The 20,097-nt window shown below is 40.4% G+C and overlaps 1 protein-coding gene and 1 long non-coding RNA gene across 3 annotated transcripts; one reads left to right on the forward strand and one right to left on the reverse strand.

Annotated features, from left to right (window-relative positions):
- Positions 1 to 2,007: 2,007 nt before the first annotated feature.
- FKTN (fukutin) lies at positions 2,008 to 16,203 on the reverse strand. Of its 2 annotated transcripts, none has more exons than XM_057404417.1 (9): positions 15,986 to 16,203; positions 14,662 to 14,721; positions 11,631 to 11,834; positions 10,199 to 10,476; positions 8,660 to 8,792; positions 7,373 to 7,502; positions 6,146 to 6,279; positions 5,136 to 5,263; positions 2,008 to 2,851 (listed from the first exon to the last, which is right to left on the reverse strand). In XM_057404417.1, exons 1-9 carry the CDS (start codon positions 16,088 to 16,090, stop codon positions 2,638 to 2,640), a joined length of 1,386 nt encoding a protein of 461 aa, XP_057260400.1. In that variant the 5' UTR covers positions 16,091 to 16,203; the 3' UTR covers positions 2,008 to 2,637. The 2 variants fall into 2 exon arrangements, with proteins under 2 accessions (XP_057260400.1, XP_057260401.1); XM_057404418.1 differs by lacking the exon at positions 15,986 to 16,203 and adding an exon at positions 15,841 to 15,950 and having other exon boundaries at positions 2,009 to 2,851.
- LOC130596613 (uncharacterized) lies at positions 12,628 to 13,479 on the forward strand. Its single transcript, XR_008971569.1, has 2 exons — positions 12,628 to 12,814; positions 12,932 to 13,479. It is a non-coding gene; the product is annotated as an uncharacterized LOC130596613 (long non-coding RNA).
- Positions 16,204 to 20,097: the final 3,894 nt, after the last annotated feature.

Genomic DNA, 20,097 nt, shown 5'->3' on the forward strand with positions numbered 1-20,097 from the left:
AGAGTTAGGAAGGTAACACAGAATTAATAATCTATTTCACATGAGGCAATTCAGGATAACCTAACAGGACACAAATGCCTACATCTGTGTGTTTCCATGGGCATGGCAAGACTTCAGAGCCTTACAGTGTGCCTTCAAAGAGCACCAGTTCTGACATGTTCACACTGTTCCTTGGGATATAGCCCTACAAGCAGGAAATCTGCCATCAGGGCACTGCACAAAATACGACTGGAGACATGCAGAAGGTAAATGTGTGTGTGCAGTTGAGAGATCCTTTTTTCTACATATGGGCACCTGCTTTATTCCAAGTATCTTTGTGGTGTTTAAGTATCTTTATTTAAAAATAAAAGCTCAAGATAAGACAGTCAATAAGCAGCGTAAGAAGCAGTTCAAAATTCTTCTCGGTGCGTTATGACACGGTACTGGGATGAAGTGTGTTAAATGCTGCCCAAGATGACAAAACAGAGGATGAAACAACATCCTGATTTGCAAATTAGACTCTCCTTTTAATCAGTGTCTTGTGAAGAGGAAGTATTTTAACCTGAAGAATAACTTACAGGTATGTAGGTTAACTTACATAACTTAGCTGCTTAAGACATCCTCCCTTTCAGCGATATGCATTTTTTTCCATTAGTCTTTCCATCTAAAAAGTAAAAAAATTAACAGGCTTATAATTTTCTGATAGTATCTTCTTTTTCCACTCTTAAACATATATTACATTTGAAAAATTGATAAGCTTATTGTACATTATTAAACAAAAGTTGGTGAAAACAGAGTTCTGAACACAAAAAGAAATGTATGGACATTGTTTTCTTTTTCATTTTAAGGGAAAAACTACAACAACTTCTGAGAAATTATCCCTTCTGATATAAAGTGTACTTTACTGAGTAAATGGCATTAGCAGGATTTTACATCTCTCCCTTCTCAATTAGACAAAAGCAAACAAAGTTACCATACCAACTGAAGAGCCAACATGACAAGTTGTTGCCAGAAGCTGAATAATTTACTCCAGTGCTTCAGTGGCACTGAGCCTCCTGACTGCTGGAACTGAGAGCGCTGGCAGGAGAAAGCATGCTGCACACTCCAGGATGAAAACAGCAGGGAAGCCCAGACTGCAGCTGGAACAATACAATAGTGAAACAGCTGCACAGCAGTAGCTATTTCATCTCTCCACAACTGTACACATTTGAATACACAGCAGAGAACTGCAGATCAACAGAACATAAAACACAGACTCAACCTATCTCTTCCCAATGAAAGGTGGAAAAGTTGCAACCCATAGATAACACCTTTCTGATTTAACAAGGACAGAATGGATACAAGTTTGGTGCAAGTAAGTGTAAGCTCCATTCAGTACCTTGATTCACAAGTACTCCTGGGTTTGTACTGTATATTAGTCATAATTCACTAGCAGCTCTAGTGCCCTTGTTTTCCCCACACAGCAGGACCAAAACAAACTTGGGACACACATGCTCATATGAAAGCTATAATCTCACTCAAAAATGCTTAAGTAGCAAGCTTATTTCATTCACCAAAAGCACAAGCAGAAGAGTTATCAGGCTTCCACTTTCTTCCCATCCAAAGCCTAATGTTTCAAGTAGAGTGTTAGTGAAATTGTGCTACTGCAAATTTGATGGAACAGTTGGCATCTTTACACACTTCTGCTTAAAGAGCCGCAGTTCTCCAACATCTCTGTTCTGTGGGCCCATGTAAACAGAAAACAATGAATACCCCATTTCCATCTGCTTGTACGAAATCAGAGATAGTTGTAATTCTCTAAAACCCAGTCAAAACCACTACAGGGAGAACACACTAATTGGGACACTAAACCCAGAATATAATTTTTTTCATGAGAAGACATACCTGCAGCCTACACCTTCATGCCCTTAAAAAGAAAAAAAAAAAAGGTAAATAACATTCCCTGTCATAACTGCATGCAATAGTTCACACACACACAAAAAAAAACCAACAAAACAAAGCAAACAAAAAACCAGCTATTATTTGGAATATGCCCAATGTGGATAATTTCTCCTTCCATTCATACACCATTACCCAATACCTCCTACATTGAAGCAGGTGAACCACATGGGTTCTGTGTAATAGAAACATTCAACTGACAAGAGCAAACTGCTGTGTTTCATAGGAATGTATCAGTCTCAAATCAAGCACATCTGAGGTACTCATAACTCTGGTGTTTTGAAGTTGAATATTTAGTGGATCTCCTCTGAAAGAAAGGAACTTCTGTTATTCTTCCATCCTATCCCTCTATTAAGCTTGAGAAGTGAAGAGTCCCATGGTTTTGATGATCCAAGGAAAGTCTAAGCCACCTTGCCACTGTTTACAATTAAATAGTGAATTAAATGTCAATTAAATAAATAGTCAGTTAAACAGCCCATTAATTTACTGCAACATTGCTCTCTATTCCCTTTGGGCAGTTTTTCTTTCTGATCCTCTTTCCTTCAGTTGCCTTCAATCTTTTCGTGGAAAATGCATGCTGAAGGTGAAAAAGATGCCTGTTAAAAAAAAAAAAGTAAATGTCTCCTTAGGAAACAGATGAGAAGTTACAAAAGGAACAGAACTTGATGCCTTTGGGAAATGGGAAATTACAAACTGATGGTTCCAAGGATAGTCAGGTGCTCAGTAGATCTGAATGACGTCATCCCATTCATCAACAGGCCAGATACCGTTGTACTGTACATTGGATGGTGAGCTCTTCCAGTCCCATGTCTTCACAGGAACCTTCCAGTCTGGGCCATAGTTGGCTTCAATATACTGAAGGGTTTCACAGGGCACATGTACCCTGAGTTCTACAAATTCAGTCCAACACAGAGTAAACTTTGGAAAGAGATACCTGTGTCATAACAAAAGAACATGGTCACTTGCAGAAGACTGAAATACACCTCTAAATAAGTTCACAGAGAAAGCAAGCAACTGCAGCAAGTGGGTATTCATATTTTTTCTTATTTCACACCTTCCTATCTATGAAATGCTACTTACATACTGGACAGTTTTGTGGCAACATTGCAACCTAGAGATAATTGAGTCAGACAATGGGACTCATTTCTGGAAAAAACTCATAGACACCTGTGCCAAAAAGCACAGACGCAAGTGGGGACATCACATTCCCTATCATGCATCAGCCTCTGGGAAAACTGAACGGTACACCATCACTTTTCCTGATTTTTAGTATATACATACAGCTATCATTCCCTTAGTTTATGGACCACCGCTATAAAAGTCTGTTGAGTTCATTTAGTCCACAACCTTGGGTTCCATTTTTCATAACAGTCTTTTTGGACTGGAAAGATGGCATCACTATGATTCTATGATTAAGAAGTGTGAGATCTGACATGTCATAAATGATATGGAATAAGGGATGGATATTGTCCTGGTTTCAGTTGGAGTAGTGTCAGTTTTCTTCTCAGTAGCTGGTATAGTGCTGGTATTTTGGATTTAGTGTGAGAACAATGCCAATAACCCACTGATACTTTATATGCTGCTCAGTAGCACTTACTCTATGTAAAGGACTTTTCAGTCTCTCATGCTCTGCCAGTGAGGAGGGGCACAGGAAGCCATGAGGAAGCAGAGGCAGGACACCTGACACAAACTAGCCAAAGGGGTATTCCATACCACAGCACATCATGCCCAGTATATAAACCGGGGGGAGTCACCCAGAAGGCCAGATCACTGCTTGGGTTAAGCTGGGTATTGGTCAGTGAGTGGTGAGCAATGTTATTCTGCATCACTTGTGTTTCCTGGGTTTTATTCCTCTCTCTTTTTGCTATTATTATTGTTGTCACTGTTATTATTATTACCATTATTAGTAGTACTATTATTATCATCATCATCTTTTACTTTATTTCAATTATTAAATGTTCTTATCTCAACCCAAGGGCTATAACCTGTTTCTGATTCTCCTCCCCATCCACTGGGAAGGAAGGGAGAGAGTGAGCAAGCAGCTGCTTGATACTTGATTGCTGGCTGCAGTTAAACCACCACAGGATGTTATTATCAACAGTAACTGGTTAACGTTTGCCACAGGGTCCTTAGCAAGGAGCATTTCTAATTCTTTCGCAGTTTATTTCCATACCATTCTGGCACCTCTAGGAAATCACTTAGTCCCTGTCTCTACTTTTTTCACTTAGAAACTAGATTTAACAGTTACCTCATTTAGAACTGTGTCAAGATGATGATACATGTTAGAGGAGAAATGATAAAAGCAGCATTAAATACTTTATTATGAATCAGGCCTTTTTTAAAATCTAGTTTTTACCTTTCTTCAATCTTGCCAAACAAAGCATGCAATTCCCCTTCCGCACCCATGTTTAAACATGGTGTGTCAGACTTGGAGCAGCTGCAAAGCATTAAAATACAGCTGCTACCCTGTACTTTCTGAAACCTCCTCAGCCCATTTAAATTGAAAAAAAATCCAAATAAATTATTCTACAAATCTGATCTGTTGTTTCCTGTAGAAGGGCCAACACAAGCCCTACCTATAGGCATGCTTACACCCATTGAATATCACAGGTAAATTTCACAGTCTGATCATAAAGACATCCTGTAGGATCATAGTGTCAGAGTCAATTCGTTAAACAAGTTAAGCCTATGTACTATTCCTGCAGACAACTACTCCTACTACTGAATCTGTGAAGTCTTCCACAGGAAAAAACAATCTTAAAATTCCTTTTCACAGGTTAAAATAAAACCACAAACACTTAGACTTTTTGAACAAGGCTAAAAGATTTATGCATTTGCATCAATTAGAACCCCCACATGTTCCTCTAAGCATAAAGTTAATTTTACTTCTAAGCACTGAGCAAACAGTATCAGCAAATAAAACAACCTTGCTTTTATGCCTTAAATGGATAGAGAGAAAAAAGTAATCAAGCACTTTCATATGTATATCCAGAGATTGCTGATAAGCCCTAGACTAAACCAAAAAGCAACAAAATGCCAGCTACCTAGGGGAAAATAAGCTAAACTCATCAAATAGCTTTTTAGCTGTTGTCAACAACTACCTTTCTCACAATAAGCACAGACTTTGCAAGGCAACAACACATAACACACAAAATGCCAACACTAAACACTAATCGATTCAATTTCCTTTCTATTAGAGGTATAAATCCAGTTCATACTTAAATTTCTTGCCCGATTTGGCCTGAGTTCCTCCATTCCATATGTGGTCATCCTCTTCATAGAAGAAGAAAATATCAAGTTTCACGTCAGCATCTCCCTGGAAAGACAGTTCTAAGCTGTCTTCTACCTGCAAGACAAAAATAGTGTATGTACTCATAAAAACACCAGGCTATTTATGTCAGCAGGTGTCATAAAACAGATTTATTTTGGTCAGGTATGAAGAATGACTCTTATCCTAAGTGAAGAAAATATGCTAACTCTGCAGTTTTTTTATTTCTATTTTTAATGCCTTGAGAACACTAGAATCTTTCTGCCCTTCAGTGGGACTATCTTCTCTTGCCTCCTTTTAGCTCCAAAAGCTGCAGCAACATCTCCCTGCCCTCTGCCACAAGCAAAATAATCTCAGTGAATAAACACATAATTAGTAGGTGTCTTCATTTAACATGCTTCCTCTACAATAAAATGCTCACTAGCACCAGTAACACTGTATCACTTGAACTATGACTGAAAATTCATATTCCTGCAATTTCACTCTGAAAAAGTTAAATAAAGATCCACATTAGCTAATAATGAACAAGCCCAGTGCCCATCTCAAGCCATCCTTTCCTTTCTGAACACTCTACTTACAGGGCTACAGATTATCTCAGAGCTATCACCAATGCTCCTGTATAATGAGGCCCATCCAATCTCAAAGACTAAATTCTACCCTGATTCTCAGATTTCCCTGAAACCACTGACAGATATTAGACCCCTTTGAAACCTAGTAAAAAAATTAATCTGAGGTGGAATTCAGAGGCCCCAAACAGGGCTGATGCTATTAAGAAGGGTATTTTCTCCATCTAAGAGAACACATAAAATCAGCAAGATTATATGTTTAGGTAAAACCCTTATGAGTAAATATGTCTGCCAAGGAAACTTCAGATACACACTTCTACCTAACTGTAGATCTGTAGTGGTTCTCAAACTTACAAATGTACAGAAAGACATAAGAAGCAAATGGTTCAGGTACCTTGCCAAATTTGTGCTTCAGTGGTAAGCCTGCTTTCTGAAAGGCTGGAATGATATCTGTTTTGTAGTCTCTTATAAAGATTCCCAAATCCACATCTCTGCTGTGCGGAATGACATTACACTGTCTAAACCAACCTAAGGAGGGAAAAAAAAAAGAAGAACAAAACCAAACTAGTTAATTCAGGAACATGAGAAATACACCAATAGAACAAAGGCAACATAAAAACGAACTGATGGAAAATCACCAGGCAGAGATATCTGAGTGAGTCCATAAACAATAACCCTTGCTTTCTCCAGCACGAAATGAACCACATCGAAGAAACAAGTATTCCTGCACTTATAGCCAGCTCTTTCCTCCAGAAAGTCACAAAGAGAGAGAAAACGCTTAACTCTTTCAAAGATACAATATTTTCAGTTTTCTAACCTAAATATCTTTAAGGAAAAAGCATTCTATATCTTGAACCTAGTCTAATAGGGCTAACAGCTGTGCTTTACTTTGAAACTATTATTTTAAGTAGTATTTGAGACGTTAATCATCTTTCAGTCACTACTGAAACCAGTAAGACAAGAAATGGGACATCCCTTCTGTCTGCTTGATTAAAGAAGCTTTTACTAACTATCCATTCAGAAAATCATATTCCCTAGGACTAAACAGATATGTCAAATGTGCACACAGGAGTTTTCACAACTTATTTCAGTAATAAGACTCTTCACCAGTGATAAGACACTACTTCCCTCTTCAGCACAATTTAAAACCTACACTAATAGGTTGACATTTTATTAAAAAGATGTGGTTTACAATGAATAAATATTTTATCAGTGAGTGATAATCACCAAATTGCATGGGAAGAAAAATCAGATGAGAGCCTACATGGACAGCAGTGCATCCATCACTGCGTTTTTCAACTAGTATTTTAGTAAATTCCAAATCACACAATTTGGGGAACAGCTGATTATTTCCTAAGCAGTGATCGTAGTGAACACAACACAGAAAAATGTTAACCACACTAAATGCTTCACTGGAAATTTGCTCAGCATCTCCAAGGCTCAGGTTTCTAAAGAAAAAGCATTTTGAAGTAGGCCGTTTTGCTCCTGACAACACAGCTAATGCCAGGTATTACCTTCCAACATGGTATATTTAACCCAAGTTAAAATCACAAGCAATAGGGGATGAAAGGTTTAACATTTCAGATGAGTTTAAGAACACAACATAATACAGAGATTTTACCAAGGCATGTTCCACTGCTCAGCCAGAACTTTACCCCTAATTTATTCAGCGTCAGGGCAGCCAGATGGAGCAAAGATTTTGCTTTCTTTCTGAACTCCACTGCATCAAGCGAGGCATCATCAGGATACAACTGAAAGGCAAAGAAAGAGTAAGCAAGCTATTAAGACAGCAAACTTGTCCATTCATTTTTCAGTGTCCTAAGAAAAAAAACCTTTAAAAAGTTACTTTACTAGTATCTGGGCAGTATCTGTTTTCACAGATACAGCCCAGTTTTTGAACCTCCACTAGAATGACAAGTTAAAATTCAAGCCTGAGACATTAATCTTAAGTTTTTTTGACTAACATAATGTAAAGTCACAGTAAAATAGAATCATAATATACATATTAGACACTCGTTCTCGGCATTTGACAACAAACACAGACGAACCCTAGTTCTGCACATGCTGAACTCAATACCCAGAGCGCAGGGGGAAGCTGGGACAGGATCAGCGACTCGCAGCACATTAGTTTATTTGGCGCCACCAAGTGTTACAACCGGACATTGACAATTTCTGTCACAGAATAAAACAACGCGAACAGAAAATCATGCCTATCTTCCAGCTGCAATAGTGGGCACGATCTTCTAGTAAAGCAAAACCCAAAACAACATGCCAGTCTAGGCAAACGTCACCAAACTGAACAGAAGAACAACCCACCACACAGCTTCATGACTGGTTAAGAGCTCTTGGGCAACAAACAGCTGAAATTAATACTTTTCAAAACATGCCAGTTGCTTATTTCAATATTTCTCTGCCTGTGGTGAATACTGCCTGACGATTTTCGAGCCAAGGTAACAACCTGGACTAGTGGGAGGCATCCCTGCCCATGGCAGGGGGTTGGAACTAGATGATCTTACGGTCCTTTCCAGCTCTGTTCTATAAGTCTATTACTTAGACTTTGAGAATTGCCATTAAGGAGAATTTCCAACTACAAAGATACATACGATCTTAGTCTTATTTACACGAAATCTCTTTAACAGTAACAACGTGTGAGAACTGTGGATGTGTTGGTTACCTCTTCTTTTCGAAGTTTGGAAAATGGACAAAAATGTGCTAACAAGTTAAAAAAACAGTAATTTTCAGTTAAAGTTTTATTTTTATTAGCACTTAAACTGTGGATTGAGTCTCAGAGGCTGTATTTAGCTTTATGTATGCAAGCAGTCCCATCTAGGTAAAAAACAGTAAACTGTAGGTTTGTGTCAAGCAATGAAAACACACATCTCAGAGACACTACCTGATTACCACTAACCTGAAAGAAAGCCCGAGCTTCTCTGTACCTACATTCAAGAAATCTAGAGTGTGACATCTCCTCTAGAAAACTGGATGGGTTTTTGGGAATTTGAACTTTTAAGTCATCAATGGAAACAAGCAGAAGTTCTGGCCTGCAGGGAGAAAAAAATGATCTATTACCCCTTTCAATTGCTCTACAAATCACAAGCCACTTTTTCCTCTAGCTTAGGTTAAAATCTTAATGCACACAACTGGCAGTGACACCTATGTCCAAATACACCCAAACCCAATTATAAAAGGAGACCAACAAGAGCTTCAACAAATTCCCAAGCAACTCAAAATTTTGTTTAAAAAGAAATTCCATGCCTAAAAGCCCCTAGTTACCTTGTCAGACCACTGACTCCTTTATTGACTCATAACTTGCACTGCATTTGCTCAGAGCTGTTACGCAGTGCTGTTTATTTAGTTGTCTAAATATGGGATGCATTTAAGAACCAAGTTACCCTGTACTTTGAGGTTATTTGCATTTAAAATCTAAAAAATGATCAGCCTTCACAAGGAATGAAATGTGCTATTTAACAGCTTACACAGTTGACTTCAAATGTTCAGGCACATAACCAGCACAGACTGCATGTTTTAAAAGAAAGAAAGAATGGTGTCAATTTTAAGGAGAAAGTTTAACAAATTTAAGTTTGACCTGTTTGACTGTTTTTCTCTAATTTATGGCACATACACACATCCTACAGGAACACTGCTCTCAAAGCCTAGTGGCATGCGCTTGGATTTGAAAACAGCAACAAGACCTGTATTTCCTAAAATACTCCCATTGAAAGCATTGTAAGAAAAGGCAGACATTTACAGTAACTTTACCAATGTAATGCAAAGCTTAAGCATAAGACTATGGACAAATAAAACCAGCAATTCGAACATTTATGCAAGAAAGAAGTCCCCTCAGCATGTTAAGAGCATAGTCTAGATGCAATGGTTGGCACATGTCTTTCTGGTATTAGTCACCTTTCTTTATTGATGTTCTTTAACACTGATTATTTCTACTGTTATGGAATGGATGCCTGTTGTTTCCCCTTTTCATTTAATGTTCAGTACCTGTATTCAACTTTTGGATACATACTGTTATAGAATTAACACCGAATATCTATCGGCTAGTACCAAATCTCTACCCCTGCGTTCATAGCACATGGCTATCAAGAGATTTCAAACTTTGAAATATATTAATGGTAAACCACTGACTCAAGCAGAAGATCCTGTGGTACATTCAACCTCAGTCATGACTTCTCACATCCTTGCTCTGACATGGCTAAATAGCAACTTCCTCTAAAATGCACTTCTTAATTTATGAATGGTGGGAAGCTCTGGCTGCCAGGTAAACAGAACTGGATTTACCTTCATGCCTTAGCTTACATGCACTTTGAGGGCTGAATCACACATAAGCTAAATTCTACAACTTGACTTCAGAAAAGAGAGTAATTTTATATACAGGAGAAAGAACTTATTTTGCAAGTGTCATTATGGCTTTTTCTCTCCTCTGTTTTGAACTCACTTTTCATATGCTCCAGGGTAGCGACCAAAGTGGAGTTTCCGGAAAGGCACAAACTTTCTGTCCATATGTTGCTTGAGTCTCAGAGGGCCATGCCAGAGATAATTACCACTCCTCTCATAGAAGACCACCAGATGAATGGCATGAGATGCCAGTTTAAATATGTAGTGCAAAGGAATTTCAGTCCCAGACAGGTCATCCATCCCATCCAAGCGGGGGTCCTTGTTTATAATTTTTAGCCATTGGAATCCCATTTTCTCAGCAGTTCTAAAAAGGCCCACCTATAATTAGGAGAGAGGGGCTAAAGATTAGAGAAACCAAAAATTAAAAGCTTATTGCTTATTATTAAGCGACATTATGTGCCATTTTTACTTTCTAATTAGACTTAAGCACAAACTACTCAAAAATATACTGCAAAAATCTTCTTTTATGATGTACATAAGTATTTGTCTACATCTCACCAACCACTGCACTAGGTAACATGCTTTCATATTTCCATACAAAAAGGGAATTAAATTCTGGCTGATAAGAAAAGAACCAATGAACATCTGAACATCCTTTCAATTACCCCCCTTGAACTGTTTTATACAGGCACATCAGCTTCTCCTCTGGATGCTACAGATATTATCAATGAGCCACAAAGGAATGGGGAGATGGATTTAAATAAGTGTGCTACACACAACCTTATTTTCAGTTTAATTCCTTTACAGCTATGCAGTAAAAATAGTCACAGACCATTTTAAGGTCCCCTGCTTTTTCCTGTTTGTCACTGGTATATTTAGTCTGTAAAGAGTAATAAATATTTCCAGCTGATGCTTAATTGATGAAATAATCTTGGATTTCATTTTGTCCTTTACTACCTGCTACACCTCTATTTTTAACGCATCCATTTAAAGATCTCAGAACACCAAAGAAAAGCAGAGATAACAATACACTGAGTAAATAAAATGGTGTTAAGTACAAGGATGTACTAACAGAAATATAAACTGTAAGATTATGGTTTAAATGTCTTCTAAAACTAAGTTAATCTTTCCAGCCTTGTCACATCAATACCTGCATTCCTCCTTGATAGATTCCCCAAACTCAAGATTTATTACAGCTGTATCTAGAATACAGACTTAAGGTTTTTCTTCTTCTTTCCTAACAGACCACATTTTTTTCTTCTTTCTGGTGTGGCTTCTTACTACAAGTGTTTATGAATATTCCAGACTGCTTCAAAAACCTTTTAGTAAATTACTCCTGATGTATTCAGGGTAGTGCCTGGATGCCTTTTACTATTAAAACCAAGCTTCCTCTAGCAGTACCTTTACAAGATTTCCACATAATGAATTAAGAGGGCTTAATATAAACAAGAAAGCACTGTGTAAAAAATAAAATCACTGAACAGTTAAATACATTCAAATACACAAATGCAAAATGAAAAAAAGGCACTTACTTCATGTTTCCATGTTTTGTCCAGCAGTGCAAATGTAGTAAAGTCTCTTGGAGCACAAAAGTACCTGCATTCTGGACTAGGGCCATCAGGAGAACTTCTGATCTGTTCAATATCTTTATCAACCAGTCCCAGAATCAAAGGATCGATCAAATACACTGGTATATTGTAACTGGATATTAAGCCTAGGAACTTCCTAACCACGTGCTGTTTGACAGAGGATAAGATTTTAAGTTAGAAACACCATCTTCAAGCATACAAAGGTTAATACATTAAAACCTTTTGACAGAAGGGAAAAACAACCCCAACCGGCTGACAGAAAGGAATTTTATTTCCCAATACATTTTCTGAGCATCCACTTTACTTCCATGAACAATTGTGGAAACGGAAATTTTCTCTCCCAGAAAAACAGGCTGCTCTCAGCCCTTCCAGGTCTCTCAGACTAAAGTAAAAACCTTTCAGCTTCAATTAGAACTTTCTACAATTTACAGCACTTGAACTGTGGAGTGCTAGACTTGAAAGCAGACTCTAGGCTAAACTCTAGATCCTTTGGAGATCTAGAGCGAGTTGGAAAGCACTTAAATAAACCAGAGACTGCAGGATGAGATGCAATACACATGTGGGTGCTGAGGGATCTGGCTGATGCCACTCTGAGGCTGCTCTGCAACATCTTGAAGGGCCATGATCAGGAGCAGTTTCTCAAGTCTGAGAAAAGGCAAATCTCATGCCATCTTCAAAAAGGAGGATCTAGAGAACTCTGGTCACATTACTCTCAGTCCCCATGAAGCTTCTGCAACAAAAGGCCCTGGGAAGTCAAATCCAAGCACATAAAGGACAAGGATGTGATTGGGAAAGCCAGCCAAAGGCAAACTGCACCTAATCGCATCAACTGCATTTGAAGAAGTCTGTGGGCAAGAGCAATGGACACTCTTCATACCTTGATTTCAGCAAGGCTCCTCCTGACCCACCTCCCAGATCTTCTGCATGACACCTGCTGTATATCATCAGTGACCCAATGAGGAGGTAGGAACTGAGTGCTATCTGGTCTTTGGATACCTGTGTACCCAGAGCACTCAACCACTGCAACACTGCATAGGGGTTAAAAGCTGCAGCAAGAAGATTCTGTGCCTGATGAGGGGATTTATTAAATTGACTCAGTGAAGGATTTTAATGAAATACTTTTAAATGTTCCTGGCTGTTGTGGTTTAAGCCCAGGCCATAAATCAGAACCACACAGTCTACTCCCTCTCCCCTTAGCAGCACCAGCTACTAAGGAGAAAAATGACTGCTACTGCTCAACCCAGGACACTGGCATACAGAAGCCATTTACAACAGTCACAGCCACCCTGCTGTTAAAAATTTAATGTTTGTACCTGTAACAGATAAATTTACTTAAAGTACTGTTCTAAAAATACCCCAAAACATTTGCTTAGAACAGAACTGCCAGGCTTTACAAGTGTTACATCTCCAGGTTTCTAGAAGAGGCGTGGTAAGCCCAAACTATCCACCCAGCAAGATAATTCTGGCTTTTTTTTTAAGTGAAGCTCTAACTTTCCTCCTGCCCAGCTGCTGAATCTGTTCAGTCAGACTCCATAGGCCAACCTCCAATTCTGGCATAGTGCTTTGGCTTCAGAGGGATGTAAAAACGTAAAGACAGAATGTGGATCAACAAACAGAATTCAGGCAACAATGCTACATATGCTGCAGAGGTAGGAGCACAACCACCCTTTTAGTGATTTCATCTACATGGAGCTGAAAGGTGAGTGATGTGCTAGCACTATTTCTGTAACTAAAACTAGCAGATAAGACTGGTATGTACATCCCTCTACTCCCTCCTTCACTCCTTCAGGGACAAATGCTTTTAGTTGAAACAAGTAATTGGCAGAAAGAGATGATGATCATGTCAAACAGCTAAGAGAAATGCACTCAAACAGAGCATTTTGGACTCATCACGCAGGGACTCTCAAGAAAGTTTGGGGTGCAACATTCTGCTTTGTTACTGATGATCTCATAAGCACAAGTTAAAGCTTAATGAGAACTCTGCCCACAGACTGGAAGCCCACTATGACCATGTCATCTAACATGGCAGGTAGTTCCAAGGGGTGCCACTTCCAAGAATAGTGAGACATTCCAGGTGCAATCCAACAGTCCATAGGGCAGTTGATCAAGATTACTCCTAAGAACAGCTCTTAACCAGTGCACACTTCCTCTTGCTCAGCAGAAGCAAGGTGTTTAAATAGCTATTTTGCTAACTGGTAACGTTAGCATCCAAAGAAAATAGCAGCCAGCTTCCAGCGCATTGCTCTTTAACCATCTGTGCTGGTTTTTCTCTGGGAGATCTGTTAAACAAAAAAATTCTATAAAGTGTTTAGAAAACAAATGCTAACTATGAAATCATATTGAGCTTCTGATTCCCTGAGGCCAACATGATGCTTTGGTTGCACTCAATCCTTCAAACCTTAAACAAGACACAATAAAAAATACCCCATTTCAAGTATTTAATCGCACTGCTATCACTGCTCCTGAACCCTGGAATACAGAAACTGGCGAATGCTGAAATGTAACATTTTCCTGCTTGTGAAGAACTTTATGACCCAGTATAAGCAAGTAACAGAAAACACTGAGCAGCAGGTTAAATAACTGCTTGGGTGAGTGAGCAAAGGGGTATTCTGTGACCTGCAGCTGATTTTTTTAATATGCTACTGACTATCAACAGCTGCATCCCAAATAAGCCAATCTTTTCAATATTCAGTCTGAAAGAACACAAAAGCCTGGATCAAAACTTCTATAGCAGAAAGAACAAGTTTTGCTGCTGCTTACAACTTTAACAACATTAGTAAGAACTGCACAGAAAAGGCTGCTAACCTGTAACTGCTTCTCAGTTCTATTTTAAACTGATGTTTTGAAGCACTTCATAACTTTTAGCACCTAATACTAGAAAACCCCCAGTGAATTTGAAAGAGAACTGTGCAATGCCATGAGAGTTCTCAGAGACTGGCAGAATCACCGTATGAACCAGTAACATTGTACATACCCATCTAGTGCTGTCTTGGCCTGACAGGCTTCCTCTGACTTTGGAAAACACTGCTCCATTCTGTCAAAACCAAAGAAGGGAAGTGGGAGGGAGAAACAAAAGGGAGAAAAATTAAGTTTCGATTGAATTCATGCTCAGGATTTCTTAACAGGACAATTCAGAGGCATTTATTCAGTCAGCATTTTATAGTTACGGCTCTGGTTATTTATGCTTCCAGTCACTCAACTACATTACTGCACATGAAATCAGAAACAACTGCTCTGGCATAGTGTATTTAGAAGTACAACACAAGCCTTGAGGACTTCCAGACATACAAGGACTGCATGATCAGGCTTCAGGTTTCTAAGTCAACAGAAGTAAAACAGGAAGATGACAAATACAAACCCTGTTAGGCACATACCACTAGGGGAAAGACAACAGGATTATGCCTCAGTCTTTCCAGGTGTAATCCTAGAGAGTTAAATTTGAAAGAGAATATATTCATATGACAAAGCCAAGGTGGTTAGTGGCTTGGCTTTTAGCTTTGCAAAAGCATGAAGAATTTCTCATTCACAGCCTTGTTGTTCACAGTCAGAAACTATAAGAAAGTCAAAGGCTGTGGTACTACCCAGCAGTAAGGCTGCATTCGTTAAGAAAGTCCTCACCAAAAGAAAACAAACTCAGGAAATATGATACCTATGCAGTTCTTCCATAAAAATAAAATTAAGTTACTTTGTTCAATCTGCACTGCAACAATAAACTACAAAGCCATAAAAAAACCCACAGTATTTCATTAACACTGAACCTCTTTTTCTGTTACAGATGATCAGCCTCACCTAAACATCCCACTCATAGTTTAAAAGTATGATTTAATCTGTCACCTAGAAAATTAGGAACCCTGAATCACAAAACAGTAAGGCAACTGCAATTCTTTTAAAAACACCACTGCTGGAAAAACTTGTAGCCAATAAAGGCTTCCTTCCTTGTTTCTTCAAAGCCCCAAGATAGCACTTGGTTTGACTTTACTTTCCACAAAAGTCACTTAACAACAGGAGTAAGAAGGCTTGTGAAGGTTAAGCAGCGAACGACATCCCATTTTAGAATGAATGGGATGCCTTCGGCTGACACAATGACTTGAAGATCAGGGTGACAACTTCACCTGATTACCTTTGCCACCAGTACCTTGCTAGAGCTACCTACCTGCTCCACGTCAACAATGCAGGAATTGCTAGCCACACGAGGGCAGTTCGGAGGTGGCTCTGGTACCGCTAAGGGCCTCTGAAGAGAGCAGACATTATACCGGGTTATTCCACAAAAGCAAACCCGTGCAGCGCAGCTCTCTTACCTTCTGCGACAGGTAGAACTTGTAATAGTACAACTGGAAGAGAAGGAAAACCAGGCTGGTCAAAGAGAGGAGCGCCAGAACCACGTTCTTGTTGATTTTCTGCATTAGTCTTCGGGGCGCTGCCGATCACCGCCTGGAAGCTGCGCCGCGTCGCTCATCTTCTCCGCTTCCCAGCTCCTCCCTGCGCGCCGCCGGAGGGATGCAGGGACCGCAACAGGCCGCAAATCAGCAGACCCGAGCCGAGGCCCTGGGAAAAGCCTCCCCCACCGCACCGCACCGTCCCGCACGGTCCTGCCCGCTGCCCGCTGCCCGCTCGCCGCACCGGGCCGCGGGCCCCTCACGCACCTCGCTACCCTCGCTGCAGAGCACCGCCCGCGGCTGCCCACGCATGCGCGGTGGGGGAGAGCACGCCCCCTGCTGGCCCGGGGGCTCGCCTGCAACGTACCGGGAAGCGGGCCCTCCCAGCTAGCCCACGTCCGCGGAGGAAGGATGGAACGAGAACACGGGCGCGCCCGCTTCCAGGTGTCTCTTTAATAGAAAAAGCTCGCCTTCACACAAGCCACAGATCCCGAAACACCGCGCGGCCCTAAAGCCACGCCCGGGGGCCGCCTTCCTGCCCTTCCCGGCCGCGATGAAGCACTGATGGAGAAGATCTGAGGTAGAGCCAAGGGAGGACCGGGTAAACCCCGCGCTGGCCGCAGGGGTAGGCGCCGCAGGACGAGGCAATGGAGGATGCCGTTGCTCGGCGTGGTGAGGAGGGAAGACTACATTCAGGCTTCCCCTTCCACAGGGCATCCGGAGTGTCCGATTTCCAGTGGGGCAATGATGAGCAGAAGTCGATGCCGTTGTCTATCAAACTAGGCATCATTCATAAGCTGTGACCATTATCAGACTACGATACTGGTGAGCCAGATGTTCTTCCCGAGGGAACTGGTTTCCCTAGTCCTTGAAAGAAACTCTAGTAACATGGGATGGTGCAAAGCAGGAGGAAACAGGATTTGTACATTAGCCTCTACTTTCTCTGCTGAAAAGGGTGGCTAAAGAAATAAGCCTGTTACACTCTGCCATTCAGATTTGGTATCTGGAGAAGCACCTACCACCTGGATGCTTTTAACTGCTTTCTGAAAGCAGCATCCCTTGCTGCAGTCCATACAGCTTTATGCAGAAACAGTCAAGAGTTACACTTTTCTGATGTATTAAAAACTCCAGAGAAATCTTCAGTTCCTCACAACTCATCCTGAAGTTATTTTAAATTCATTTTGGTCATAAAGCAGGAAACTGCCTAGCCACCAGACAGCATTAACCCCACAGGAGAGGCTCACAGAGTATTAAAGTCACCGGGCATATTACAGTTAGGGTTAATTGCGGGGCAAAAGCTACAGACATCCAAAGGTCTAATCCATTGCCAAAGAACAAGCCCTCCTATCCCCAGAAAAAAAAACAGTAGCTTCACCAGCCACAACCCTCTCTAGCTGCAGGTACAAACAGTGCACCAACTGTAACAAAGCCTCACCAATACATTGGTATCCGACAGACACTAGCTCAGAAAAAAAGAAGAGTCAAAAAAAAACCCTAAAGTGCTTAAGGCAATTCTTCATATCCCCATTTACTAGAAACAATTGGACTAGCTGTTAGCAGCAAAAATCTGACATCTGTGCAAACTATTACGTAACAAATTTATCTTTTAAGAGTAAAAAGTCATATGTTAAGTTCATCTAGGGCATCATCAGTTAAAACTTGCAAGTCACAAGTCACAGTGAAATACTTCAAGCTTTCTTCTAAGTGTTAAATTACATTTTTACTTGTGCATATCAAATTTACCTTACAGGTTGCACAACATCTTGCTAGAAAAATCATCATCATTTAAATGCTCTTATGAAGGGTTGGAGATGTGGTTCTTTCACATCCCACATTAACTACTGTAAACATCCCCTTTCTTTTCAAAAAGGGAAATTTAAATAGGAACTGCAGCTGAACACCCAAGATGAAGCAAATGACCGGGCACTGGGAATAGGTACTATCCTATTTCGATGTCTATCACAATCATTTATTAGAACAAGCCTCAAAACACGAAGTATCTGTCTTAACCATCCTCATTCTAAACACCACCAGGGTCCAGGCATGCAATCCTCCCTCATATACCACTGAATTGATAGCAGATGAGCCCCTAAACATCCAGACAGCTACAGCTGAACCCAGGACAATTGCAGTAAAAACAAAAGAAGTGAGGAAGAAATATTGAAGATTACTACACAGACTATGTGAACAACAACAATTGTAGATAATCTGTGGAAGATTCAGACACTGTTGATTTTAAAACCATGTCACCTTCCAGGATTTTTGTTTCAAGACCCAAAATACTTAAATGGTAGAGGAAGGTGCAGTTAAACTGGGAATTGTTTTGCACTTTCCTCTGCAAGAACTATTACAGCTAACTTTGTTCAAAATGCAAATATTTAGGGATGCTCAAGTTCCAGATATGAAATGAACATTAGGGACTCAACTGTCTTGTCAACTTCATGATTTCTCAAGGGAAACAAAACTTTCTCGAGCAGGTATTAGGAAAAAAATTAAGTTTCCCACTGAAGGAAAACTTCAATTTTCCACTGAACATCACAACCAGTTTATTACTTTTAAGGAATTCTCCTCCTCTTGAGAAATCCTGACGGATACAAAGGACCCACTGATACTAACAAAATTTAACACAATTAGATGGTTATGTTTTTTATGGACTGAGAGATACATACACAAAAAATTTTTATTCCTTTCCTACTTTGGCCCTGTAGGAAAGAAGCCAATTCATTATGGACCCTATCAGCATGAAGTAGAAACAGTTCTCAGGTGATATTAGGAAAAAAAAACTTCAGTTAGGAAACACTCAATTCAATTGTGTACCTGAAAATTGCTTCTAGGTTCCTGGACTTGATTAGAGGGAAGAAAGCAAATTTAAGCAGTCTATAATACACAAGTTATTCTCATTGAAAAGCTGAGATTTTCCATGAAGAATATAACATGATTTGTTTGGGTTTTTTTTAGCTCTCCCACTGTTAATAGTCATTTGACTGTGTTTACTAAGCTTCCAAATAGAAATTGAGATGATGGAATACCAAGGCTCAACATTTCATTTGATTTGTGAAAGAAAATGTAAACCTGCAGATCCAGCAGCAGATTAGGTTAGCTGGGAAAGCACTTGCTCACTGTACACTTTGTCCTTGCCCTTAAAAAAAGGAAATGCCGTAAGTTGGAAGTTATAAAGAGATCTTCCAACACCCCTCCCATGGGCAGGGACATCTCACACTAAACCATGTCACCCAAAGCTTTGTCCAAACCAGCCTTGAAGACTGCCAGGGATGGAGCAATTATTGCTTGAGCAGCCTGTTCCAGTGCCTCACCACCCTCACAGTAAAGGACTTCCTCCTTATATCTAACCTGAACTTCACCTGTTCTAGCTTAAACCCATTGACCCTTGTCCTACTGCTACAGTCACAGTATCACAGTATGCTAGAGATTGGAAGGGACCTCGAAACATCATCTAGTCCAATCCCCCTGCTGGAGCAGGAACACCTAGATAATGTTACACAGGAATGTGTCCAGGCGGGTTTTGAATGTCTCCAGGGAAGGAGACTCCACAACCTCCCTGGGCAGCCTCTTCCAGTGTTCCGTCACCCTCACTGAGAAGAAGTTTCTTCTCAAGTTTAAGTGGAACCTCTTGTGTTCCAGTTTGTACCCATTACCCCTTGTCCTATCATTGTTTGCCACTGAGTAGAGCCTGGCTCCATCCTCGTGACACTCCCCCTTTATATATTTATAGACACTTATAAGGTCACCCCTCAGTCTCCTCTTCTCCAAACTATAGAGACCCAGCTCCCTCAGTCTTTCCTCATAAGGGAGATGCTCCACTCCCTTAATCATCTTCGTTGCCCTGCGCTGGACTCTCTCCAGCAGCTCCCTGTCCTTCTTGAACTGAGGGGCCCAGAATTGGACACAATATTCCAGATGGGGTCTCACCAGGGCAGAGTAGAGGGGAGGGAGGACCTCTCTCGACCTACTAACCACCCCCATTCTAATACACCCCAGGATGCCGTTGGCCTTCTTGGCCACAAGGGCACAGT

This window comes from Pezoporus wallicus, unplaced genomic scaffold, assembly GCF_028554395.1.
Source record: "Pezoporus wallicus isolate ANWC-B61680 ecotype Strahan unplaced genomic scaffold, APGP_CSIRO_Pwel_v1 contig_7293, whole genome shotgun sequence".
NCBI lineage: Eukaryota > Metazoa > Chordata > Aves > Psittaciformes > Psittacidae > Pezoporus > Pezoporus wallicus.

Excerpts from the sequence above, each read along its gene's own strand:
- FKTN (XM_057404417.1), bottom strand. The coding sequence starts at position 16,090 with ATGCAGAAAATCAACAAGAACGTGGTTCTGGCGCTCCTCTCTTTGACC. Across the intron at positions 7,503-8,659 it reads AAGCTCGGGCTTTCTTTCAG|TTGTATCCTGATGATGCCTC; the intron begins GTTAGTGGTAAT and ends TTTGCCTTTCAG. Across the intron at positions 5,264-6,145 it reads TGAAGCACAAATTTGGCAAG|GTAGAAGACAGCTTAGAACT; the intron begins GTACCTGAACCA and ends TTTGTCTTGCAG.